We start from the raw sequence: 20,935 nt of genomic DNA, 5'->3' as shown, positions 1-20,935 counted from the left end.
CAAGATGCAATAGAGGAGTTTGGGCGTAGTCCTCACAAAGTAACATATAGCAAATATTCCCTTTACCTGCTTGAAGCAGCTCATCTAATAGTACAATTAAGGTGTAAACATGTGTGAGATATCACAGTAAGGAAAAAACATTTTCTGTTTTTTGCCCTTGGAAGAAAATCTTTGCCGAACATACCTTCTCTAAAAAGCTATCCGTTAAAGGTTACATTTCAAAATATTTTACCTAGAAACTGGAGTTCATTTTTGATGTGCTAAATAGAGGCCACAGTACCGACTCTAACTGCAGGAAGAGCAGGTTTAAAGTAAAAGGATCAGGTACAAACACCAGAGATTCTGTGGATACTGGAGCTCCGGACACACTAAATGCTGGAGGAACTCAGCAGGTCAGTCAGTACAAATGGAGAGGAAGAACCAATATATGGAGAGGTCCAGATGACAGGTCACGGCCCGAAACATCGTCTGTTTATTCCTCCCCATTGATGCTGCCTGACCTGCTGAGTTCCTCCAGTAAAAAGGTCAGGCAGCAGTTTAGTGGCCTTCACAAGTAAAAATTACTGAGTTACATTCCCCAGCATTTTATGAGAAATAAGGGAGTTTTAAAGACCCAAATGGTGTGAGGCGTACATTTCCTTCTCTGGACTTTTCCGATCTGGCCTCCACAAGATTTACAAGCTTGCAGATAAAGGTAGTTCCACCAAGTTCGAAGTCGCTCCAAAGCTTTTTAAAAGAATGTTCAAATTGTTATTGAAGTCAAAATCACTCATCAGCATTCAAAATCCCAATAATCCCATTCCCCTTAACTTTATAATAGTTTAAATATCAAACAGGGTGGTGTTCTTTTGCAAAAATAGGCTAAGTCCCTGACCCAGGAATAAGAAGGGCCATTTGCACAGGCAAACAGACACGATAAGGACACTACGCTCAGTTAAACTGTCAGATGTGTGAGGTCATGCACAGCATAACAGGCACTTTCAAAGCAAAACTTACGAACTTGGAAGGATTGATTACTGCACACTGCGAAGTCGATTCCGGCCAATGGCCATAATGGGTTACATTCAGATCATCTAGAGAAACGTACATGTGAGTAATACTTAAAGGGAAGCTTGGAAGGGAATGGTGACTATCTGAATAGATGGGAACGAGTTCATCCCTCGTCAAAGTCAGAGAGTACTGAGCTGAAACTACAGTTACAGTTAAAAACTAATTGCTGTAATATGTGGTTAGCACACAATGGTCATACTAGAGCGAGTATTTTGTAACATTTTATATCATCTAATCTTTGGCGGTCTCTTGCAATCCATTATCTGTAGCACTTGTGTTTACATTACTTTTTGTGTGGGCTTCATTCAGCTCTACTAATTGTGCCGCTCTCTGAGTCTTGACTAGCTTCACCCCAGCTGTACAGGTTCAGGTCGAACTCAAGGATCTTTCTATGTCACTGGTGCCCAGATGGGAGACTATTACTGTGGAAGCTAGTAAGATAGTGGACAGCTCATTAGGAAGTGCTAGGGAACATTTCCTTCAAATGCTGCTTGTGTGCTTCCTGAACTGCTGCTGCATTGACTGCTGGAAAGGGAGTTGAATGTTAATGTTCAGTCTACAGTCTAGCAGCATTAACGCGGTTCTGCTCTGACGGGTCTCCATAGCCCAAATGGCCCCCAGTCACTGAGAGGGAACATTTAAGGGACCAGTGTTCACAGCAAGGTGCAGAATGGAGATAGGGCACTGACTGCCACCCATGTCGGTGGACAAAACTGCAATGAAGGGTAACGGCTGTGGAAGAATCTAGTCAAAACCTCAATGTCCCAGTGGGGTCATCAACTGCATCTCCACAGTCACGTTCTGCAGAGTTAGACCATCGTTTCAGTGGGAGCTTACAATGGAGGCTGCTACAACTTCTGTTGGTAAGGTCAAAGGGAGAGAACAGTGCACATCAACACCATTCACAAACAGCACTGGAATAGCAGCACCCGCTCTCAGTGTCCATTCGAATACCTTAATGACCTGCACCTTCTGCCATGGGTGCCATCATATCCAACGTTTGCGCATCCATTTTGTTCATTCAACAAAACCTAGGTGCCAGAAGGTCCAATTTCGGGGCTTCTGGCTGTTTCTACCAATGGGTATGAGATTAAGGGTCCACATTCACTTCCCTTTGCAGGCAGCAGACTGAAGAAATATTAGCCTGCCTGAGTTGCGTTGAATTAGATCACAAAACAAACTCAGAATTAGAAGACTGAATCTACTGTCATCTAAAAAAAAGCATCAAGCCATTAAATGTAGCAATATCTGTACCCACCATCAGTGACACTCAATCTTCTGACAGATGAAGGGTCTCAAGTTAAAATACTGACAGTACGTCTCCCTCCACAGTTGCTGCCTGACACACCGAGTTCCACCATCAGCTCGTTTTTTGCTCCTATTTCCAGCATCTGCAGTCTCTTGTAATACATTACACGACTCCATGTGGATGTTTAGACCGAAATACTTTTATTCTGTCCATCTCAAAGGAGGTGGTCTTAGAAAGATATCAATTGAAAAGAGAGAAAGAGAGATTAGTGAGAAGGAGAAAGGGAAAGAAAGAGAGAAAGGGGGGGGGAGAGAGAAAAGGAGGGAAAGAGAGAGAAAGAAAGGGAGGGAAAAGAGAATTGGAGAGAGAGGGTAAGAAGGGAGGGGAGAGAGGGAGAGGGAAGGGGGAGAGAGGGGAGGGGAGAGAGGGGGAGGGGAGAGAGGGGGAGGGGAGAGAGGGGGAGGGGAGAGAGGGGGAGGGGAGAGAGGAGGGGTGAGATGGGTGTGAGGGGGGTGGGAGAGTAGGGAGGGAGAGAGGGAGTGAGGAGAAGGAGGGGAGGGCGAGAGAGAACGAGAGAGGAAAGAGGGGAGAAAAGGGAGAGGAGAAGGGGAGGAAGGGGAGAAGAAGAAGTAGAGCAGGGAGAGGGGAGTGAAAGGGGAGAGAGAGGAGGAGGGGGAGAGATGGTGTGAGGGGGTGGAAAAGAGAGGAGAGAAAGGGGGAGGGAGAGGGAGTGAGGAGAGGGAGAGAGCGAGTGAGAGAGGAGAGAGGGGAGAGAGGAGAGAAAAGGGAGAGGACAAGGGGAGGAGGAAGAGGAGGTAGAGCAGGGAGAGGGGAGTGAACAGCAAGAAAGAGAAGGGGAGGCCAGGTATTGTAGGAAGGGATTGAGAGTAACCTCATGAGAATCTGGTATCGACACTTTGCTAAGCATGGCAGGAAAGATTAGTAAATGGCACAGTAACAAGAAAGTATATTCCAGCTTTTAAACAATTCCAGTTCACATGATTACTCTGCCGGACAGGAATGAATTACAATGAGAGCACCACGTTCAGAAAAGCCGCTTCACTGATCCCTCTCCAGTTGCGTCTTGTATTCTTGAAGCTGTGCCATCGTGATGCTGCTTCCACCACAGACAATGACAACTATTGACTGCAAGTCCTTGGCCAGCTGTCCCTCCTTCTGCAGATACTGGATGACACCACTGTAAATAGCAGCTAGTGACGCACCACAGGCTGGTTCAACCAATATCCTTTCATCATCTGCAAGAAGAAGCCATTGTATGCAATCAGATCACAAATTCTGATTTGATCATCATCTCAGATTTCAAAGCTAACACGGGGGACAGAATTACGTTCAATGTAAAACTCCTGGCTTCTGAATAATATATACAGAAGTTTCTAAAATGGAAGCTAACAACAAAATTATGACCCTAAGTTCAAAATATATTCCTTCCCCTTAAAGAAATGGAGAACATCAGGCTTCAAAAGGGCATTAAAATCCAAAGTGTGTTTTCCCACTCTCCCCATTCTCCTGGTTAATTTTGGACCAACTATTGATGCAACTGCAATTCTTTATGTACCGAACAATATTCACTTTGGGATGGCCAATTTATAGACACACAATGTGTTGACAAAGAGTGCAGAAGAGTAGTGGTGTGGTTATTGACAGTTTATAAATATTTAATTATGAAATGTAGCTTTAGTCACATTTGGTTCATTTCCGTAGATGATGGCTGACCTGCTGAGTTCCTTCAGCACTTTGTGTGTGTTGCCCTAACCACCCCTGCCAGTACAAACCCAAAATTGCCCAGTAAGACTATTCTTTTAATTTTCTCACTTCTTTCTCAATTTCTCCCCAGCTGTCTCCAAACTCAACCAATGGCCACAATGACAGATCAGTAAGTTATGGTGCTCTGCCAAAGCAAAGTTATTGAGTACTCATGTTTAACAGACTCACAATGGATATTTCAAAACATACCATTCATGAATCTTTCTGCTTCTTGGCTCTTGAAACTTTGTTGACATGCTTTTATTAAAAAAATACTGAAACTGCTGATATCAGTGAAACAGGTCAATGGTATTTTTTAGGATGAATGGAAAATAATAGCCATTTTCATCATTTAGAAATCCAAATACTTTTCTTTTTTTTTGCAATTTATTTTTTATTGAAGTTCATCATCAAACAAACATTTCCATAAGATGTATTTCAGACATTGTACATATATACATATAATTATATATATATATATATATATATATATATATATATATATATCACAAATCTCCACATAGTATTTATCTGGGGTATACACTTATAGAAAAGAGTGGAGAGAAAAAACAAGCAAAAGGAAAAAACTATGTACAAGTAGGGAGTGATCTTTTTTTACAACATATTCATTGATTTGTGAGAATAAAATCAGGCCTATGAGGCATTATGTAGTTAAAACAATTTTCCCAGTATGAATCAAATTGTTCCAGCTTATGATTAACAGATGCTGTTATCTTCTCCATTTGTAAATGCCCATTGTAATTTCCATCCAAATACTTTACTTTCCAGAGCTCATTTGTGATTTAAGTCATCAGTTCACGGAGCACAGTCAGCAATAATTACTGTTTTTTGGTAACTTATTCAGAATTTGTAGTTTACTAGACCAAAATGAACAAAAAGTGTGCTTGTTTTCTTCATTGTGCCCTCTCGTATTCACTTACTTTTTTCACATCTGAACCAGTCAGCCGAAGAATCAGCATTTTAGGTACTGAGCTCACATGCTGCTCATTGAACTTTGGGACATCCCGTATCTCCAATTAAACAGTGACCATAATTTCGTACAGAGTATAACACCTGAGGTATGTATTCATTCAGATTGTCATTTAAAAAGACATAAAAGCTTGTTATTGATATTTCTGAGTACACAAACTTCACATTGAAACAACTGCATTAAATTCTCACAAACACGAGGAAATCTGCAGATGCTGGAAATTCAAGCAACACACACAAAATGCTGATGGAACACAGCAGGCCAGGCAGCGTTCCACCAGCATTTTGTGTGTGTTGCTTAAATTCTCACACCCTTTTTTTTTTGTTAACTCACGAAACCAATTGAAACCATTCTTCCTGGTGAAGGAAAAACAGAGTCCAGTTTACACCTGACCACTTTACTGACCCAAGGTACACTGTGGAAGATTTCTGCTGAAAAAGGGCTGTACGAGGAAAGAATCCAGATTACTAGGGGCTGGTACAAGAGGAGTTGGCCCACGGACTCCTCCTGTGCTGAGCTGAGGCCACCCTCAGGGTGGAGGAGCAACACCTCATATTCCGTCCGGGTAACCTCCAACCTGATGGTATGAATATCGATTTTTCCTTCCGTTAGAATAATTATTCCCCCCCCCTCCTCTATTCCCCACTCTGCCTTGTACCTCTCCTCTCCTGCAGATCACATCACCCTGGGTCGCCTCCTCCATCTCTTTCTCCCATGGTCCACTGTCAGATTCCTTCTTTCTCAGCCCCTTTACCTTTCCCACCCATCGCCTTCTGGCTAGACCCCTACCCCACCCCTGGCCCCACACACACCTTTTTATTCTGGTGTGTTCCCCCTTTCTTTTCAGTCCTGGTCCGAAACATCAGCTATTTATTCACTTCTATGGATGCTGCCCGACCTGCTCAGTCCCTGCAGAATTTTGTGCGTGTTGCTCTGGGTTAATATTTTAACTGGTCACATGGGTGTAATTGGACGGCATGGGCTGGTTAAGCCAGAATGGCCTCTTACCGTACTGTATCCCTAAATAAAAATGAAAACACAATGCTACACTTTAGGAGGACAGTGAGACAATGAACTGGGTTCTTTAAAATGGCTCCCAACAGGACAGCAAAACAGCACCACAGCTGCAAAGTAGAAATATTTATCTGTTTAAGTAAAACACAATAATAATTAGTTCTGTGTCTTTTTTGGAATGAAGACATTTTCAATAACATGACTCTGAAAATAAAGGCAGTCTCACCTAAAAATCTCTCCACTGCTTCCAAAGCCTGGTGATCACTGATTACTTCCGAGAGGATAGTGTACTCCTGTGTGTTCTGAAAGGCTTTTGCACACACGGTCTTAGCGCCAAGGGTTTTGGCTACACTAGGGCACAGAGAAGAGCAAAGGACAACTCAGAGGTAGGTACCTACACGCTGATAGAAATGACGTTCATATACACTTTCAATGGAATGCAACGCTCTGCATGGCTGCTCTGAAAATGAAATGGTTGCTCAACCATGAAGGGGATTCTAGGACTAGGACTAGGACTGTAATGACTCAAGTTGCAAGCTGGCTCCTAGCAGTAGCACAGTGGCTAAGTTACCAGCTTAGAAACCAGAGGATATGAGTTCAAACCTCACCAATGGTAGGTGGGGGATTTAAGTTTTATTAATGGAACAAAATTAAGCAAGTATTAACAAGCAGATCACATATGTCACACACTGCTTCTGTATTAATGTTCTCAAAATGTAGAGGAGGTAGGCATTTAAAAACTAATAAAGTTAGTCCTGGTTTTGCAAAACATATCCAGCTGACAGATAATCCATTCCGTATTAGCTAATTGACTGAAAATGTTAATATCATCAAATATGTGTGATATTATAGAAACTGTAAACTCAGTCAGGTGTTCATATAGCACTTTCAGCTTTCTATTAACTTGACAGCATAGTTTGATTTCTCTGAGCAGTCCGGGGGTCCGAGTCCAAACGGTAGGTGGGGGCTTTAAGCCTGGGGGAGAGGCGGTAGTACAGCTGTTACAGTGTTGCTATTACAGCATCTGCAGCCGAGGTTCAACTTCGCCGCTGTCTGCAAGTAGCTTGTAGATTCTCCCCTGCGACCTCCAGATGCTCTGGTTTCCTCCCACGTTCCAGCGATGTAGGCTAATTGGTCACACGGGTGTAACTGGCCAGCGCAGGACCTGTTACCATGCTGTCACCTCTAACTGAGAACTGAGCAACACTTCAGGAGGTCAGGGAGACAGTGAACTGTGAGCGACAAAGGTTTCAGTTATGTCCATTGTACATTGGATCCCAAAAGGACAGTGAAACAGGAGCACAGTGGCTAAGTTACCAGGAGTACAAGTTTAAATCTCATCTTGATTTCAAATCCGGTGTCACTTTGAGTGACAAAGCACTTAGATTATTGGCACACGTCTCTTCAATATTGATACACCGAAGCTTTTAATCTCTCCTCTTCCGCAGTTACTGACATCCCAATGAACTCACGGCGTTTATAGGAGTCTCTTTTCCCTGGGCTGCCTTTATCAGAGGCAATTTGTTTCTTCACAGGAATGATGCATTCGATCATGCAGCATAGTTTGATAGTTGGTGGAGTTCTCCGGGTGTTAGGGCAGATATTAATCCTTGCAAGTGGAACAAGTGCGACTATCTGCCCCTATACCTCCTCCCTCACTACCATTCAGGGCCTCAAATAGTCCTTCCGGGTGAGGCGACACTTCACCTGTGAGTCTATTGGGGTCATATACTGTGTCCGGTGCTCCCAGTGTGGCCTCCTGTACATCGGTGAGACCCATCGTAGATTGGGAGACCGCTTCGCCGAGCACCTCCGCTCTGCCCGCCGGAGAAAGCGGTTTCTCCCAGTGGCCACCCATTTTAATTCCACTTCCCATTCCCATTCCGATATGTCCATCCACAGCCTCCTCCCCTGTTGTGATGAGGCCACACTTAAGTTGGTGGAACCACACCTTATATTCCGTTTGGGTAACCTCCAACCTGATGGCATGATCATCGATTTCTCAAACTTCCGGAAATAACCCCCCCCCCCCTCTTTCAGCATTTCGCATCCCTTTTTCTCTCTGTCACCTTAACTTCTTGCCCGTCCATCACCTCCCTCTGGTGGTCCTCCCCCTTCTCTTTCTGCCATGGCCTTCTGTCTCTTTCACCAATCAACTTCCCAGTTCTTTACTTCATCCCTCCCCCTGCAAGTTTCACCTATCACATTGTGTTTCTTCCTCCCCTCCTCCCACCCTTTAAATCTACTCCTCAGCTCTTTTTCTCCAGTCCTGCCGAAGGGTCTCGGCCCAAAACACTGACTGTACTCTTTTCCATAGATGCTGCCTGGCCTGCTGAGCTCCTCCAGCAGTTTGTGTGTGTTATACATATTAACAAGCTGCTAACAGAACGGCACCATTTCCAGTTGCCAGAATCAGATTAGCCTGCAGAAAATGCAGGCTCATGGAGAGAGCCCGAAAAATACAAACATTTTTAACTCTGCAAAGCATATTTTTAATCAAATGCATTGCAGTCATGAGAAAAAAAAATGGACCCGTTTCTAGTCTGGTAGTTTAATTCGCTGGTATCAAGGTGAAAGTCAGCCCCATGTCATTAGCTTATTTCTCAGGGGTAAGGTGGTAATTGGAACATGTCCCAGAGTCAGAGAGTCACACGGCATGGAAACAGCACCTTCCGCCCAACTGGACCAGTCCATGCCAACCACAGCATTCTCCCTGTAAGCCACGGTTCTCTGTGTTCGGCCCAAAACCCTGCAAGTCTGTCCTCTCTACATAGCTATCAAACGCCTCTTACACTTTGCTGTTGTACCCACCTCGACCACTTCCAGGTATTCTCTACTTCCACATAGAGAAATTACCTCTCAGGTCTCTTTCAAATCTCTCCTCTTTCCCCTTGCGTCTGTGCCCTCTAGCTTCGGACTCCCCAATCCCGAGGAGAGGACTTGTCCATCCCTTCATAATTTAATAAACACTAGTGAGTTTACCACTCATTTTCCTCCACTCTAGGGAACAAATATCCAGCATGGCTGGAATTCTCCCTATAATTCAACCCTTCTACTCAAAGCAGTAACCTCATGAATCTCCTCTGCACCTTCTTCAAATTGTCAATGTCCTCCCTAAAGCAGGGTGACTAAAACAGTACAGAATACTTCAAGTGCAGCCTAGCAGCATAATGACTCTACTTCTAAAATGAAGACCGGCATGCTAAACACCTTCTTCAGCACCCTGTCCTGGAAGAGTTAATTATTCTCCAATCGTTGACACACAAGTAAGAAATTGAGAAGTAGGTTTTCCATGCTAAAAACTAATTTAGGGCATCCATTTTAAAGCCATATGTTTTAAGCTCAGATGTTGGACAAAAGAAATGCACTCTAAAGGTACGATGAGTTCCAAAACAAGATGCAGGAGGGTTTCCAACTGAACGGAAAACCCATCAGGCATTCTAACAGGAAGGAAGAACCTGAAACTCAGAATCCCACCAACATTGCTTGACTCCCAACTACCAGGTGATAACTTGACCACCTGATTTTTCCTTTTTGGAAGCATCACCTGGCTCTGTTGCACTGTATTCACTCCAAACTGTTTGGCACCATAAAGCAAGCCCACTGGTCTCTCATCCTCAACAGGGAACACAGTCAAAAGGAGCAAGGGCCAAGGATCAGTTGCAATCCAGTCTTACAGCTCGGCTCCCCATGTAATATTACAGCATTTGGAAAAGAATACAAAGATACGTGTTTAAAAGGTGTAGCTACCATACCTTGTGATGTCAGGAAGCGTGACCAACTTCCCAGCCTTCACTGCCTCATTCAGACTGTTGGCGCCTTTGGTCTCCATGGCAACTATAGGCACATCACACCAACCCACCTTCTTCAGGCCTTCTACCACTCCACAAAGCAGGCCTCCACCTCCAACTGAGAGAACTATCGCCCCAGGTTTGGACGGAAGTGCCTCCCAAAGCTCCATCACAATACTGGCAACTCCTTCCCTGAAAATTAAATGTAAGATTTAGCATCTGACAGACTTCCAGCTTCTGAATCACAAGATCGTAGAATTCGTAGAATCGCAAGATCGCTATTAATTCGGGTCTCGGAGGGACAATGCAACGGTTTTGGCCATTGTTCTTAGAGGCACCTGTGTGACGTGCGTGTCCCTGCTACGTGACAGCTACCATGGACATGGACACCCTCGGGCAATGTGGGGGTGGAGATTGCATCACCCTACTTTGATGGACATCTACAAATCTGCGAGTCAAGATAAGAGGGTACTGCAGGAGGCAGTACCCCAGCAACGCACCCGAAGGAGACCCTCGCTCAGTGCTCCCGTGGCTGGAAGCCACTCAATGCCACGTGCGCTCCTAACTCCTTTGCCTGGGGAGCGGGTGGCTGATAATACCGAGAAGTAACAACAGGGAAACAATGCTCCCCTGATTTAACGGCTTCATAAAGACCCGGGCAAGTTTTTCCGTTTTTCACCGATCCCTCTAAAACACGTGAAACCCAGCGATTCCCCGAAAGGCTAAAGTCTGCAGACTTCTGAGTGACTTTTATATTTTCCAACGGACAATATATTATCCCCTAGACAACAGCCGAGATTACTTCTTAACGATGATTATTACTATACCCGCGCTTTAGATTGAGTATTGACGACGTGCATTATCTGAATGTTTGTATTAACCTTACTTTTGTGCCCCTTTATCAATAAAAACGTTTGAAAATAGTGACATCAGACTTCAACGGACCTCTCTATCTTTGCTGGTAAGTTATCTAGTTACGGGATACGTAACACTTTTAATTCCTTTATCTTTAACCTTTAAAAATATGTGAATCGCCTGGGAAAAGAGTTTTAAAACTTTTTAAAATTTAAAAATTTTAAATTTTTAAAATTTTAAAGTTTTAAAACTTTTTGTCCTCTAATGTGGCTAATAGAAACTTGATTGACACTATGGATCTCAATGCCTCAAAAAAAGAGACAAAGTTTTCCAATCCATCAGTCCTGGAGACAAACCCACAGCCCTGAAATAAAACAGAAAATGCTGACGATACTCAGCAAGTCAGGTAACATTTGCAGAGAAAGTGGCAGAGTTGACACTTCAGGACAATGATCTTTATCAGACTATGAAAATATAAAGATAGAGAAAGAGTAGGGAGTCTAAAAGAAAATTTCTGTGACAGGGTGGGGAACAGAGAAACAGAATGAGAGGAGTGATTGTGATCCCTTCTGACCTAGTGACATTCACAGGACAGTCTGCAATGAGGGCAGTGATACATGCCTTAAAGATTAGGATTGGTTTGTCATTGACACACATACCGAGATACAGCGAAAAGCTTGTCTTGTGCCCGATTCATCCAGACAAAATTATTACACAGCTAAACTGTAAAGAGCAAGAAAGAGTGCAGTGCAAGTGAGAGCGAGATCAGAACAAGGTAAATTGTTAGGTCAAGAATGGGATAGAAGCAGTCCTTGAGCCAGGTGCTTTCAGGTTTCTGTATCTTCTGCCCGAGGGGAGAGGGAGAAGAGAGAATGCTGGCTGCTTTATTGAGGCAACAAGGAGTATAGACATTGAGTCTGGTGCCCACAATGTGCTGAGCTCTGTCCACAACTCTATGCCTTTATACCAGGGTCTGTGGAGGAGCCACAGGAGCAGTCAGCAGGGGGGCATGTCCAGACAGGTATATGTAGTTCAGCACAACCAGGACAGGCCTTTGATGAGGTTCACACTGAGGAACTTGAAGCTCTCAACCTCAACACCATTGATGTAAACAGAAGCACCCCCTCCCATCCCCTTCCTGAAGTCAAAGACCAGTTCTTTTTTGTTTTGCTGACATTGAGGGGAAGATCGTTGTCATGACACCAAGTCACTAAGCTCTCTATCTCTTTCCTGTACTCTGACTCATTTGTGATGTACTCCACTGATGCTAGGCATCTTTAGCAAGAATTGGTTCAATCCAGGAATATCAGTATTACAACATTTATGTGTTTTTCTATGCCGTTTGATTTCTATTTTAATTTACTAACTCCAAACTTTCAAAACTTCTTGAAGATTTCAATTATGTGAAAGAGAGAGGGACATAGAGAAAGACAGAAATATAAAGAGAGAAAGAGAGAGAGGGGGAAATGAGAGAAAAAGAGGGGGAAAGAGAGAGAAAGAAAGAGTGAAAGAGAGAAAGAAAGAGTGAAAGAGAGAGGGAAAGAGAGAAAGAGAGAGAAAAAGTAAGAGTTTGGTAGAAATTACTGCATTTATTAGAGAAGCTAAAGACAACTTAAACCATAATAAAATGGTAAAATAAAGCTTATCAATCATAACAGGTGTAGGTGCCAAATGCACAGATGTTCTACCCAGTAGGTTTCCTAAAGAAGATCAGTAATAACAAGCAGGAAATCAGGTGAGGTGGTTGTCATGCTGGGTATGAGAATAATTAGGAAAGGAGGGGTCTCAATTAGGTTAAATTTGTCATGTTTACTTAGTAGTCTACATGGCTACAGTACAACAGCAAAGGAGACCATGCTAGTAATTGATCAAACCTAGAATGGGAAGAGAAGTTAATGGACTGCAGTAGTCTGTGTTGCACCATCGATCACCAACAGTGTTTGCTTTTACTGGGTGAGTAAGCAAATACTGGAGACCAAGACATGCCAAGTGGATGATTGATTACATCAAACAGCAGGCCTTGAAGCGGGGCACCTTATGTAGCAATAAAGCATTGTGAGAAATGTTGTGAAAAGCCACTCTGTGTAAATCCCTCCTTTGGAAAGAAAACCCAGCCGTATCATTTAGCGGGCAACTGCGGGGAAAAAAAATCATAATTTATTCTGCAGAATCAGTGGTGACCAGTGCGGACGTGGTTGATACATTTATCTTTCTCAGCCCTGCGATTTTGAAAAGGTTAAACAGCACACTTTAAAGCTGAAACGTACTTTTGAAAGGTGCAACCACTGACCCTTCAGAATGAGTACAGTCAGGAGCCACTTATAACTACTTGATGTTGTGACTGGTTTTCAAAGATACACAAAACGAAGACAGTGAAAATACTCTGCAGATCAGCTGTACCCCTGCAGAAAGAAATGGAACTGACAGCTCAGGCTGATGTCCTTTCAACAAAACTGGAGGCCGGTCGCCAGAAGTATTAACTCTGTTTCCCTCTCATCTCTTTCTGAGATTTCCCAATATTTTGCGCCTTGGTTCATTTTGTTTATGGCTCAAAAATCACATCCTGCTCTGGAAAGTATTCTCCCTTTAGTAAAAATAACCCAGAATGATTGATACACAAATACAGCTACTATTTGAAACCAAATGTCATTTACTTACTACCCGTCAGTCATGCAAGTCTCGGGTAGAGACTCAGGAACATTGTTGCATGCAGATGGAGAAGGATCCTTCGTTTCTGTTTCTATAACAATTGTGTTTTACCAGTCAGGGTTGTTCGGCCTGAGCTGAACTCCTAAACCTGAAGGCCCGGTGGATGACTCTTAGTCTGACCTCTGCCCTTTGACCTGTTTGGCACGGGTGACCCCACCGAGAGCCAAAACATAAAACCCTGACTTCAGCTGTCCATAGCTGTACATAGCTGTCCAGGTCATTGGGGCATGCAAGCCTCCAAACCACAGTTACAGTCCTCTTGGGAGTTATATGATATTAGTGCCATAAAGATCCTCATTTGAAGTTGGTTGGAACAGTTCAACACTGTATTGGCAACTTTGCACTTTTTACTTGTACAATACTGCACGTGACTTTATCACGACTGACAAAAATGTTGAATGCAATGTCACATACTTAACACTTCAGTTAGGTCGGCACACATAGTTTATTAACCAAGTGCACAATTTAAGTAGATTAGAAGCAGTACACCAAATCTGTTGTCTTACAGGAGCACCACCAAGAGTGTCCTGACCAGCTGCATCACTATCTGGTAGGGGAATTGCAAGGCATCTGACTGTGAAGACCTTACAAATGATTGCGAGAACTGCTGGGAGGATCATCAGAGTTTCTCGTCCACCCATCAGAGATATTTATCAGGAGTACTGAGTACACAGGGCCCTTGGTACTGTCAAAATTCTCTCCCAAACGTCCAACAATTTCTTTGACCCCCCCCCCCCCACCATCAGGAGGAGGTAGTGTACCATTAGGACAAGGATTGTTAGGATGGGAAACGGATTCTTCCCCAGGCTGTGAGACTGCTGAACTCCCTGCCACCACCCAGGTCTCATCGTGTTTGAAGTCCCAGTAGCGTTGCACTGTTCACTTTTTGACTTTTGTCTCAAATGCAGCTTACTACACACTAAATTATTTGCGGCAATATTACTCTATGTGTTGCGTGTGAGTTATATGTACTGTATTGTGCACCTCGGTTCAGAGGAATGTTGTTTCGTTTGGTGGTATACAGGTAAGTGACAATAAACTTGAACTTGTTAATGACCGACACAGGAGAAGGTTACATCGTAGAATTATCGAGCTATTCATGTTGATCAAGGGGCCTTCCTCAGTTCATCAGAAACACAAGAGATTTTGCAGATGCTAGAAATGTTGAGCCAGACATACAAAATGCTGGAGGTACTCAGCAAGTCAGTCAGCATCTCTGGAGATGAAGAAACTGTTGGCGCTTTGGGCCAAGACTCTTCAGCAGGACTCACACATCTGTTGCCCTCCTCGGCTAGTCACACTTGCTTGAATTTTGCCCATATCCCTCTATCCTATCCGTGCACCTGTCCGAGTGTCTTTTGAACATTTAGTTGTACCCCCATCGACTACTTGATCTGGCAGATGATTACATACACCCACCTCTCTGTGTGAAAAACATACTCCTAAAGTCCCCTTTGAATATTTCCTCTCTGATCTTAAATCTATTTCCTCTAGTTTTAGACTCCACTACTCTGGGAAAATAAAGTTTTATAAACTATTATAAAGTCACCTGTTATCCTCCCTCTCTCCAGGGAAAATAGCTCCAGCCTCATTCTCTCCTCACACCTCAAGCCTTTCAGCTCTGGTGACTTCCTTGCAAATATTCCCTGCATCCTCCCAACGTTCATCACATCCATCCCATTCCATGGCAAACAGAACTACACACAAGATTTCAAATATAGTCTTGTCACCATCCTATGCACCAGTAACATAGTATTCCAGGCCTTGTACTCACTTCCCTGTCCAAACAAGACCATAAGACGTAGGAGCAGAATTAGGCCTTTCAGCCCATCGAGTATGTTCCACCCTTCCGTCATGGCCCATTAGTTATCCCTCCTAACCCCATTCTACTTTCTCTCCATAACTGCTGATGCCCAGATTAATCAAAAACCTATCAACCTCTGCCTTCAATATATCCACTGACTTGGCTTCCACAGCCGTCTGTGGTAATGAATTCCACAGATTCACCATCCACTGGCTGAAGAAATTTTTTCTCATCGCTGTTCTGAATGGATGTCCCTTCATGCCGAGGCTGTGCCCTCAGGTCCTAGACTTTCCCACTATAGAAAACATCCTCTCCACATCCACTCTTTTCAGGTTTTTCAATATTCAATAGGGTTCAATGAGATCACCTCTCATTCTTCTAAACTCCAGAGACATGTACTGATTCTGTCTTATCTACGTACAAACTTTTCAGCTTCCCAAGCACCTTCTCCTTAGTAATAGCAATGATCCTCACTTCCCCCATCTGAAATTCTTGCATTTCTCATTTTCTGTTAGTGCCTTCCACAATGAAGATTAACACTAAATATTTATTAAATTCATCCACAATTTCTTTGTCCCAAATTACTACCTCTCCAGCATCATTTTTCAGTGGTCTGACATCCTTCCTCATCTCCCTTTTACTCTTTATAAATCTGAAAAAACTTATTGTACCTTCTTTTATAGTATTAGCTTGCTTACCTTCATATTTAATCTTTTCTCTCTTTATGGCGTTTTTAGTTGCGTTCTGTTGATCTTTATAAGCTTTCCAATCCTCACCACTAATTTTTGCTATGTTATATGCCCTCTCTTTTGCTTTTATGCTTTCTTTGACTTCCCTTGTCAGCCACAATTGCCTCATCCTGTCTTTAAAATACTTCTTCATTTTTGGGATGTACTTTTCCCATGCCTTCCAAATTGCTCCCAGAAACTCAAGCCATTGCTGTTCTAACTTTGGCCAGCTCATACCTCTGCAATTCCCTTTACTTCATTATAACAATGCTACATCCAATTTTAGCAAAGGTTCCTTTACCATCAGCTCCCTAATCAAATCTGGGTCATCAATAACACCCTAGTCCAGAATAGTCATTCCCCTAGTGGGCACAACCACAAGCCACTCTAAAAATCCATCTCATAGGCATTCCATAGATTCCCTTTCTTGGTATCTAGCACTATCCTGATTTTCCCAATCTACCTGTGCATTAAATTCCTCATGACTACAATAATTTTGCCCTCTTTTCTAACTCCCATTGTAATTTGTAGCCCACATCCTGACCTCTGTTTGGGGGCCTGTACACAACTCACATCAATTTCTTTTTCCCTTGCAGTTTCTTAACTCTACCCCCAAGGATTCCACATCTTCTGATCCTACGTCACCTCTTTCTAAGGATTTGATCTTCCACCTCTTCTGCTATGTACCTGTCCATTCAATACAAGGTATATCCTTGGATATTAAACTCCAAACTATGATATTCTGTCAGCCACAACTCAACAATATCATTCCTGCCCATCACTATCTGTGCTACAAGATCATCTACCTTGCTCCGCATTCAAATACAACGCATTCAGTCCCGTATTCATTGCCCTTTTCACCCCCTGTAACACTTTTAATTCACCCCACCAACTGCAATTTTGCCCTATCAGCTGCCTGTCCTTCCTCACAGTCTCACTACACACTGCATTTGGCTGTATACCAACTGCCCCATCCTCAGCCCGGTCATTCCCGTTCCAATCCCCCGTCAAATTAATTTAAACCCTCCCGAAAAGTTTGCGCATACCTGCCCGCAAGGACATTGGTCCTCCTCAAGTTCAGGTGCAACCAGCCCTTTTTGTACATGTCATACCTTCCCCATATGAGACTCTAATGATCCAGAAATCTGAAATCCTGCCCTCTGCACCAATTCTTCAGCCCTGCATTCATCTGCCAAATCATCCTGTGCTGTCCCTCACTGGTACGTGGCACAGGCAGCAATCCAGAGATTGCTACCCTGGAGGTCCTGATTTTCAGCATTCTATCCAGCTCCCTGTATTCTCTCTTCAGGACATCCTCCGCTTTTCTATCTATGTTGTTGATACCAATATGTGCTACAACTTCCGGCTGTTCACCCACTGCCTTTGGACTGCTGTGGACCTGATCTGAGACATCTCTGACCCTGGAATCTGGGAAGCAACATACTATCTCAGTGTCTCTTATAAGTCCACAGAATCTACTGTCTGCTCCTCTAATAATGGAATCTCCTATCACTCCTGCACTCTTAACCCCTTCCATTCTTATCCCTAGAGAAAGACTCAATGCCAGACGTCATGTCGCTGTGGCTTCCCCTAGTAGGTCATGCCTGCCAGCAGTAAGCAAAGCATGCATTCGCCTTCTTCACCACTTCATCTACCTTCAACATCACTTTCTGGGACTTAGGTACTTGTATCCCTAGACATCTACAACTTTTCCAGGGCCCTGTCATTCATCCTGATGCTAACTGTGCAAGTCCTGCCTGATTCAATTTGAACTTACAGAAGTTAGATTTTATTTGCTAATTCTCAGCTCATTTTATCAGTTAATCTAGTCCCTGTTGCAACTTTAGATAACCTTCTTCACTGTCACCATACTACCAAACTTGGTGTCTTCAACAAACCTGTTAATCATGTCACCGATATTCTCAATAAGCAACGGGAGATCCAGCACAGATTCCTGTGGCCCATCACTGGTCCCAGCGCTCCAATCTGAACATATTTTGAACATACTGTGATTCATCTTTTAAGAATAAAATATAAAAAATGAATTACTTATGATTGACATGTTGCTGTTGTAGCAAAACAGCAAACTAGAGTTTTTTTTAAAACAGTGATAATATCTATACGCTGGCACAGCTCATACCTAATATTTTGTAACAACTAAACAAGCTGAATTTTAAGTTTCTTTGAAGAGGTTTTACCAGATCAAGGGATGATCAAACGGAGGAACATATTCCCAGCCATCTTTTTCAGACAAATTTAATGCCTGTTCATTAGCATCATCCCAAACCTAATAAAGCAATAAGAAAGGGTGTATAAGTGCCTTGATAATCAAGAAATGAACATATTGTATAATTTTTGACAAACCAGTATCAAGTTTGAAGAGTGAGAAAACCTTCACCATTCACAGCAGTTATTAGTCTCCACAGCTTTCAGGCTTAGAGATTTATAACCAGGATTACAACTGTGTGAATCAGCACAAAGGCAAGCTCTCACTGGGGCTCGTATGTAAACTTGTTTCATTCGCTGACTCTGTTAACAGCCACATGACTCAGCGGAGAGAAAGCCTCCTTCCATAAGCAACACACGTCTAGGGTCGCTGGTTCAACAGGAAAAGTTGGAATGTTCCGGGGAAGAACATTAATCAGAGTTATTGCTTACCAGAAAAATAACAGGTGGTACACTGGCATAAAATTACGAAGGAAGTATATTTACCAATATTTCAACTTTAACAAACAGTTAACAGAATAGACAAGGAAAACAAATGGGATCATTACAGTTAAAAACAATCCAAACATGCACATAAACATTGGAACTCATTCCTGAAGTAGTTGGGTACTATTCAGGAGCTGGATAATATTCTTTTTTTCCAAAATGTTGGCAACACACAACAGAATGCACATTTTGAACTTCCCATTGCACCTCAAAGAATTCCCTCTAATTATTACCTCACAAAATGAACCTCTTTCCAATAAAGGTGGCATTTCATGCCATTATGGTGGATAGCAACCAGAGACTCTTTTAACTGTCATTCTATAAACTTAACCCTCAAGATAAAGAAGTTTCCTTGACTACGATTGAGGATATGAACCAATAGAGCAGTTTGAAGGCACAACTGAAGATCATTTGACCTAAATGTTTTCTCTAACCTTGGCTTCTACAAACAAAAAAAAAGTAAGGGAGTCCAAAATTAAGAGGCCGCAAATAGAATAAATCTGTTGGGGAATTCAGAAGAAACGTCTTTACTCAGTATATAGGATGTGGGACTCATAATGACACATAGTTGGTGTAAGTGGCAGATGCAATTAAAGTAATGATAGGCAAGCACAAGAAGAGATGAAAAGAAAGATCTATAAATAAAACTAAGATCTGGGATCGGGGAAGTTTGCGCTGAAGCAAATGACCTATTTCCATTTCTGACTGTGCATTAAAAAAGGGAAATTGATCACTCTGAATTGATGGCTTATTTAATCATCAATGCTTTAGATATACATGCTGTGCAAAAGTTACACGTATATATATATATAGTGAGGGTGCCTATGCCTTTTGCACAGTACTGTATTTGTCCACATGGAGTGAGAAAGCAAGTCCGTAAATCTGGCGGGAGCAAAGGATGTTGGGAATGGCGAGGCTGAAGCACCGCAGGTTTGATGGGGTAGGTGGCAGAGAGGGAGTGCCAGGGGCAAGGGGTGATGGAGGTGCAGCCACACCCAGCCCTGAGACATCAGACAAGGTCATTTGATTCCAAACAACTGGCTTACTGATCATTACGGAATGTCCCTCTGGTCCTTCCAGCTCCCTTCCCTCACTTGTATTTGCCTGTATTTGTGAGATCAAACTGAAGTTGTAGCATGGATTTTATTTTATAAAATGTTTCCTTATCCCTCCTCTCCTCTTCTATTCCCCACTCTCGCCTCTCACCAATTCTCATCTGCCTCTACACCTCCTCTACAACCCCCCTCCTTTCCTTTCTCCTCTCCTATCAGATTCCTTCTTCTCCAGCCCTTTACCTTGCACGCCCATCTGGTTTCACCTATCACCTTCTAGCCACCCCCCTTCCCCTCACTCCACCTTTTTATTCTGGCCTCTTCCCTCATTCCTTTCCAGTCCTGAAGAAGGGTCTCAGCCCAAAACACCGACTGTTTATTCATTTCCATTAATGCTACCCGACCTGCTGAGTTCCTCCAGCATTTTGTGTGTGTTGCTGTGGATTTCCAGCACCTGCAGACTTTCTTATGTTTTTATTTCATACGCTATCCTCTATAACTCCAGCAAGTCAAACTCATTTTAAATTTTGAAAGTAATTCTTCTGTTGTAACTTGCAAATTTCCACAATCCCAATTTAACAAGTTTCCCCTATGCATCCTACACTGAGCCTTCTGTTCCTCACACAAAGCCAGACTGTAAACTCACATGGAGCGAGTTTTATGGTGTAATCTCTGCTATCATATGGAATTCAACTAAGACGCCCAAACTCACTTTACTTGGACCTACAGAGTGAGTGGTGGCACGTGTCTCAGCCTTTTCCTGATGTGAGCTGAAAGAACAGGAAAAGAACACCCGACTAAAATACCCAGCCCTCCATCGTGGTGTGTGACGTAGTGAGGTCAAGCTAAATGTCATCAGGTGACATTTTCAGGTGACATTGGATGCAATTCATTTTTTTTAGGTCAAATAGTTGATTGTAATGTTCACAACAAAGTCACATCGTGGATTCAGAATGGGAGTGCTTGCGGGCCAAATAGCTTCACTCACAGTACACTTTACTACCCTCTCAAATGAGGGCACTGGAATGAGATCCCGCCTCCTCGTCCCCACTGGTGAATCCGCTCACCTGTCGGAGTCACGCACAGAAAACGATCGAGGTAACACTGAACCACCAGTACGTGAGCAACAGAAGACATCACTTTCATTAAAAAGTGGGGAGCATGAAATGTTCACGAGTATGATCAGCACTTCAACCTTCTGCCAAACTTTTACAGT

The 20,935-nt window shown here is 43.1% G+C and overlaps 1 protein-coding gene across 5 annotated transcripts in view; it reads right to left on the bottom strand.

The window, feature by feature from the left end:
- Positions 1–2,474: 2,474 nt before the first annotated feature.
- Positions 2,475–20,935, bottom strand: part of sdsl (serine dehydratase-like) — a 48,384-nt gene continuing 29,923 nt past the window's right edge. For 4 of the 5 annotated variants that reach the window (XM_059988281.1, XM_059988282.1, XM_059988285.1 and 1 more), the window contains exons 5-8: positions 18,154–18,242; positions 9,824–10,051; positions 6,295–6,419; positions 2,475–3,555 (exon numbers count right to left, since the gene is read on the bottom strand). In XM_059988281.1, coding sequence (XP_059844264.1) covers positions 3,359–3,555; positions 6,295–6,419; positions 9,824–10,051; positions 18,154–18,242 — 639 coding nt within the window. In that variant the 3' untranslated portion in view covers positions 2,475–3,358. Of the gene's footprint in view, positions 3,556–4,583; positions 6,200–6,294; positions 6,420–9,823; positions 10,052–18,153; positions 18,243–20,935 lie in introns of those variants that run through there. The other variant, XM_059988286.1, reaches the window with a different exon arrangement.

Source organism: Hypanus sabinus, chromosome 13, assembly GCF_030144855.1.
Source record: "Hypanus sabinus isolate sHypSab1 chromosome 13, sHypSab1.hap1, whole genome shotgun sequence".
In the NCBI taxonomy this organism is placed as follows: domain Eukaryota; kingdom Metazoa; phylum Chordata; class Chondrichthyes; order Myliobatiformes; family Dasyatidae; genus Hypanus; species Hypanus sabinus.
The sequence above is the reverse complement of the archived record's forward strand: the minus strand, read 5'-3'. Positions and strand labels throughout refer to the sequence as shown.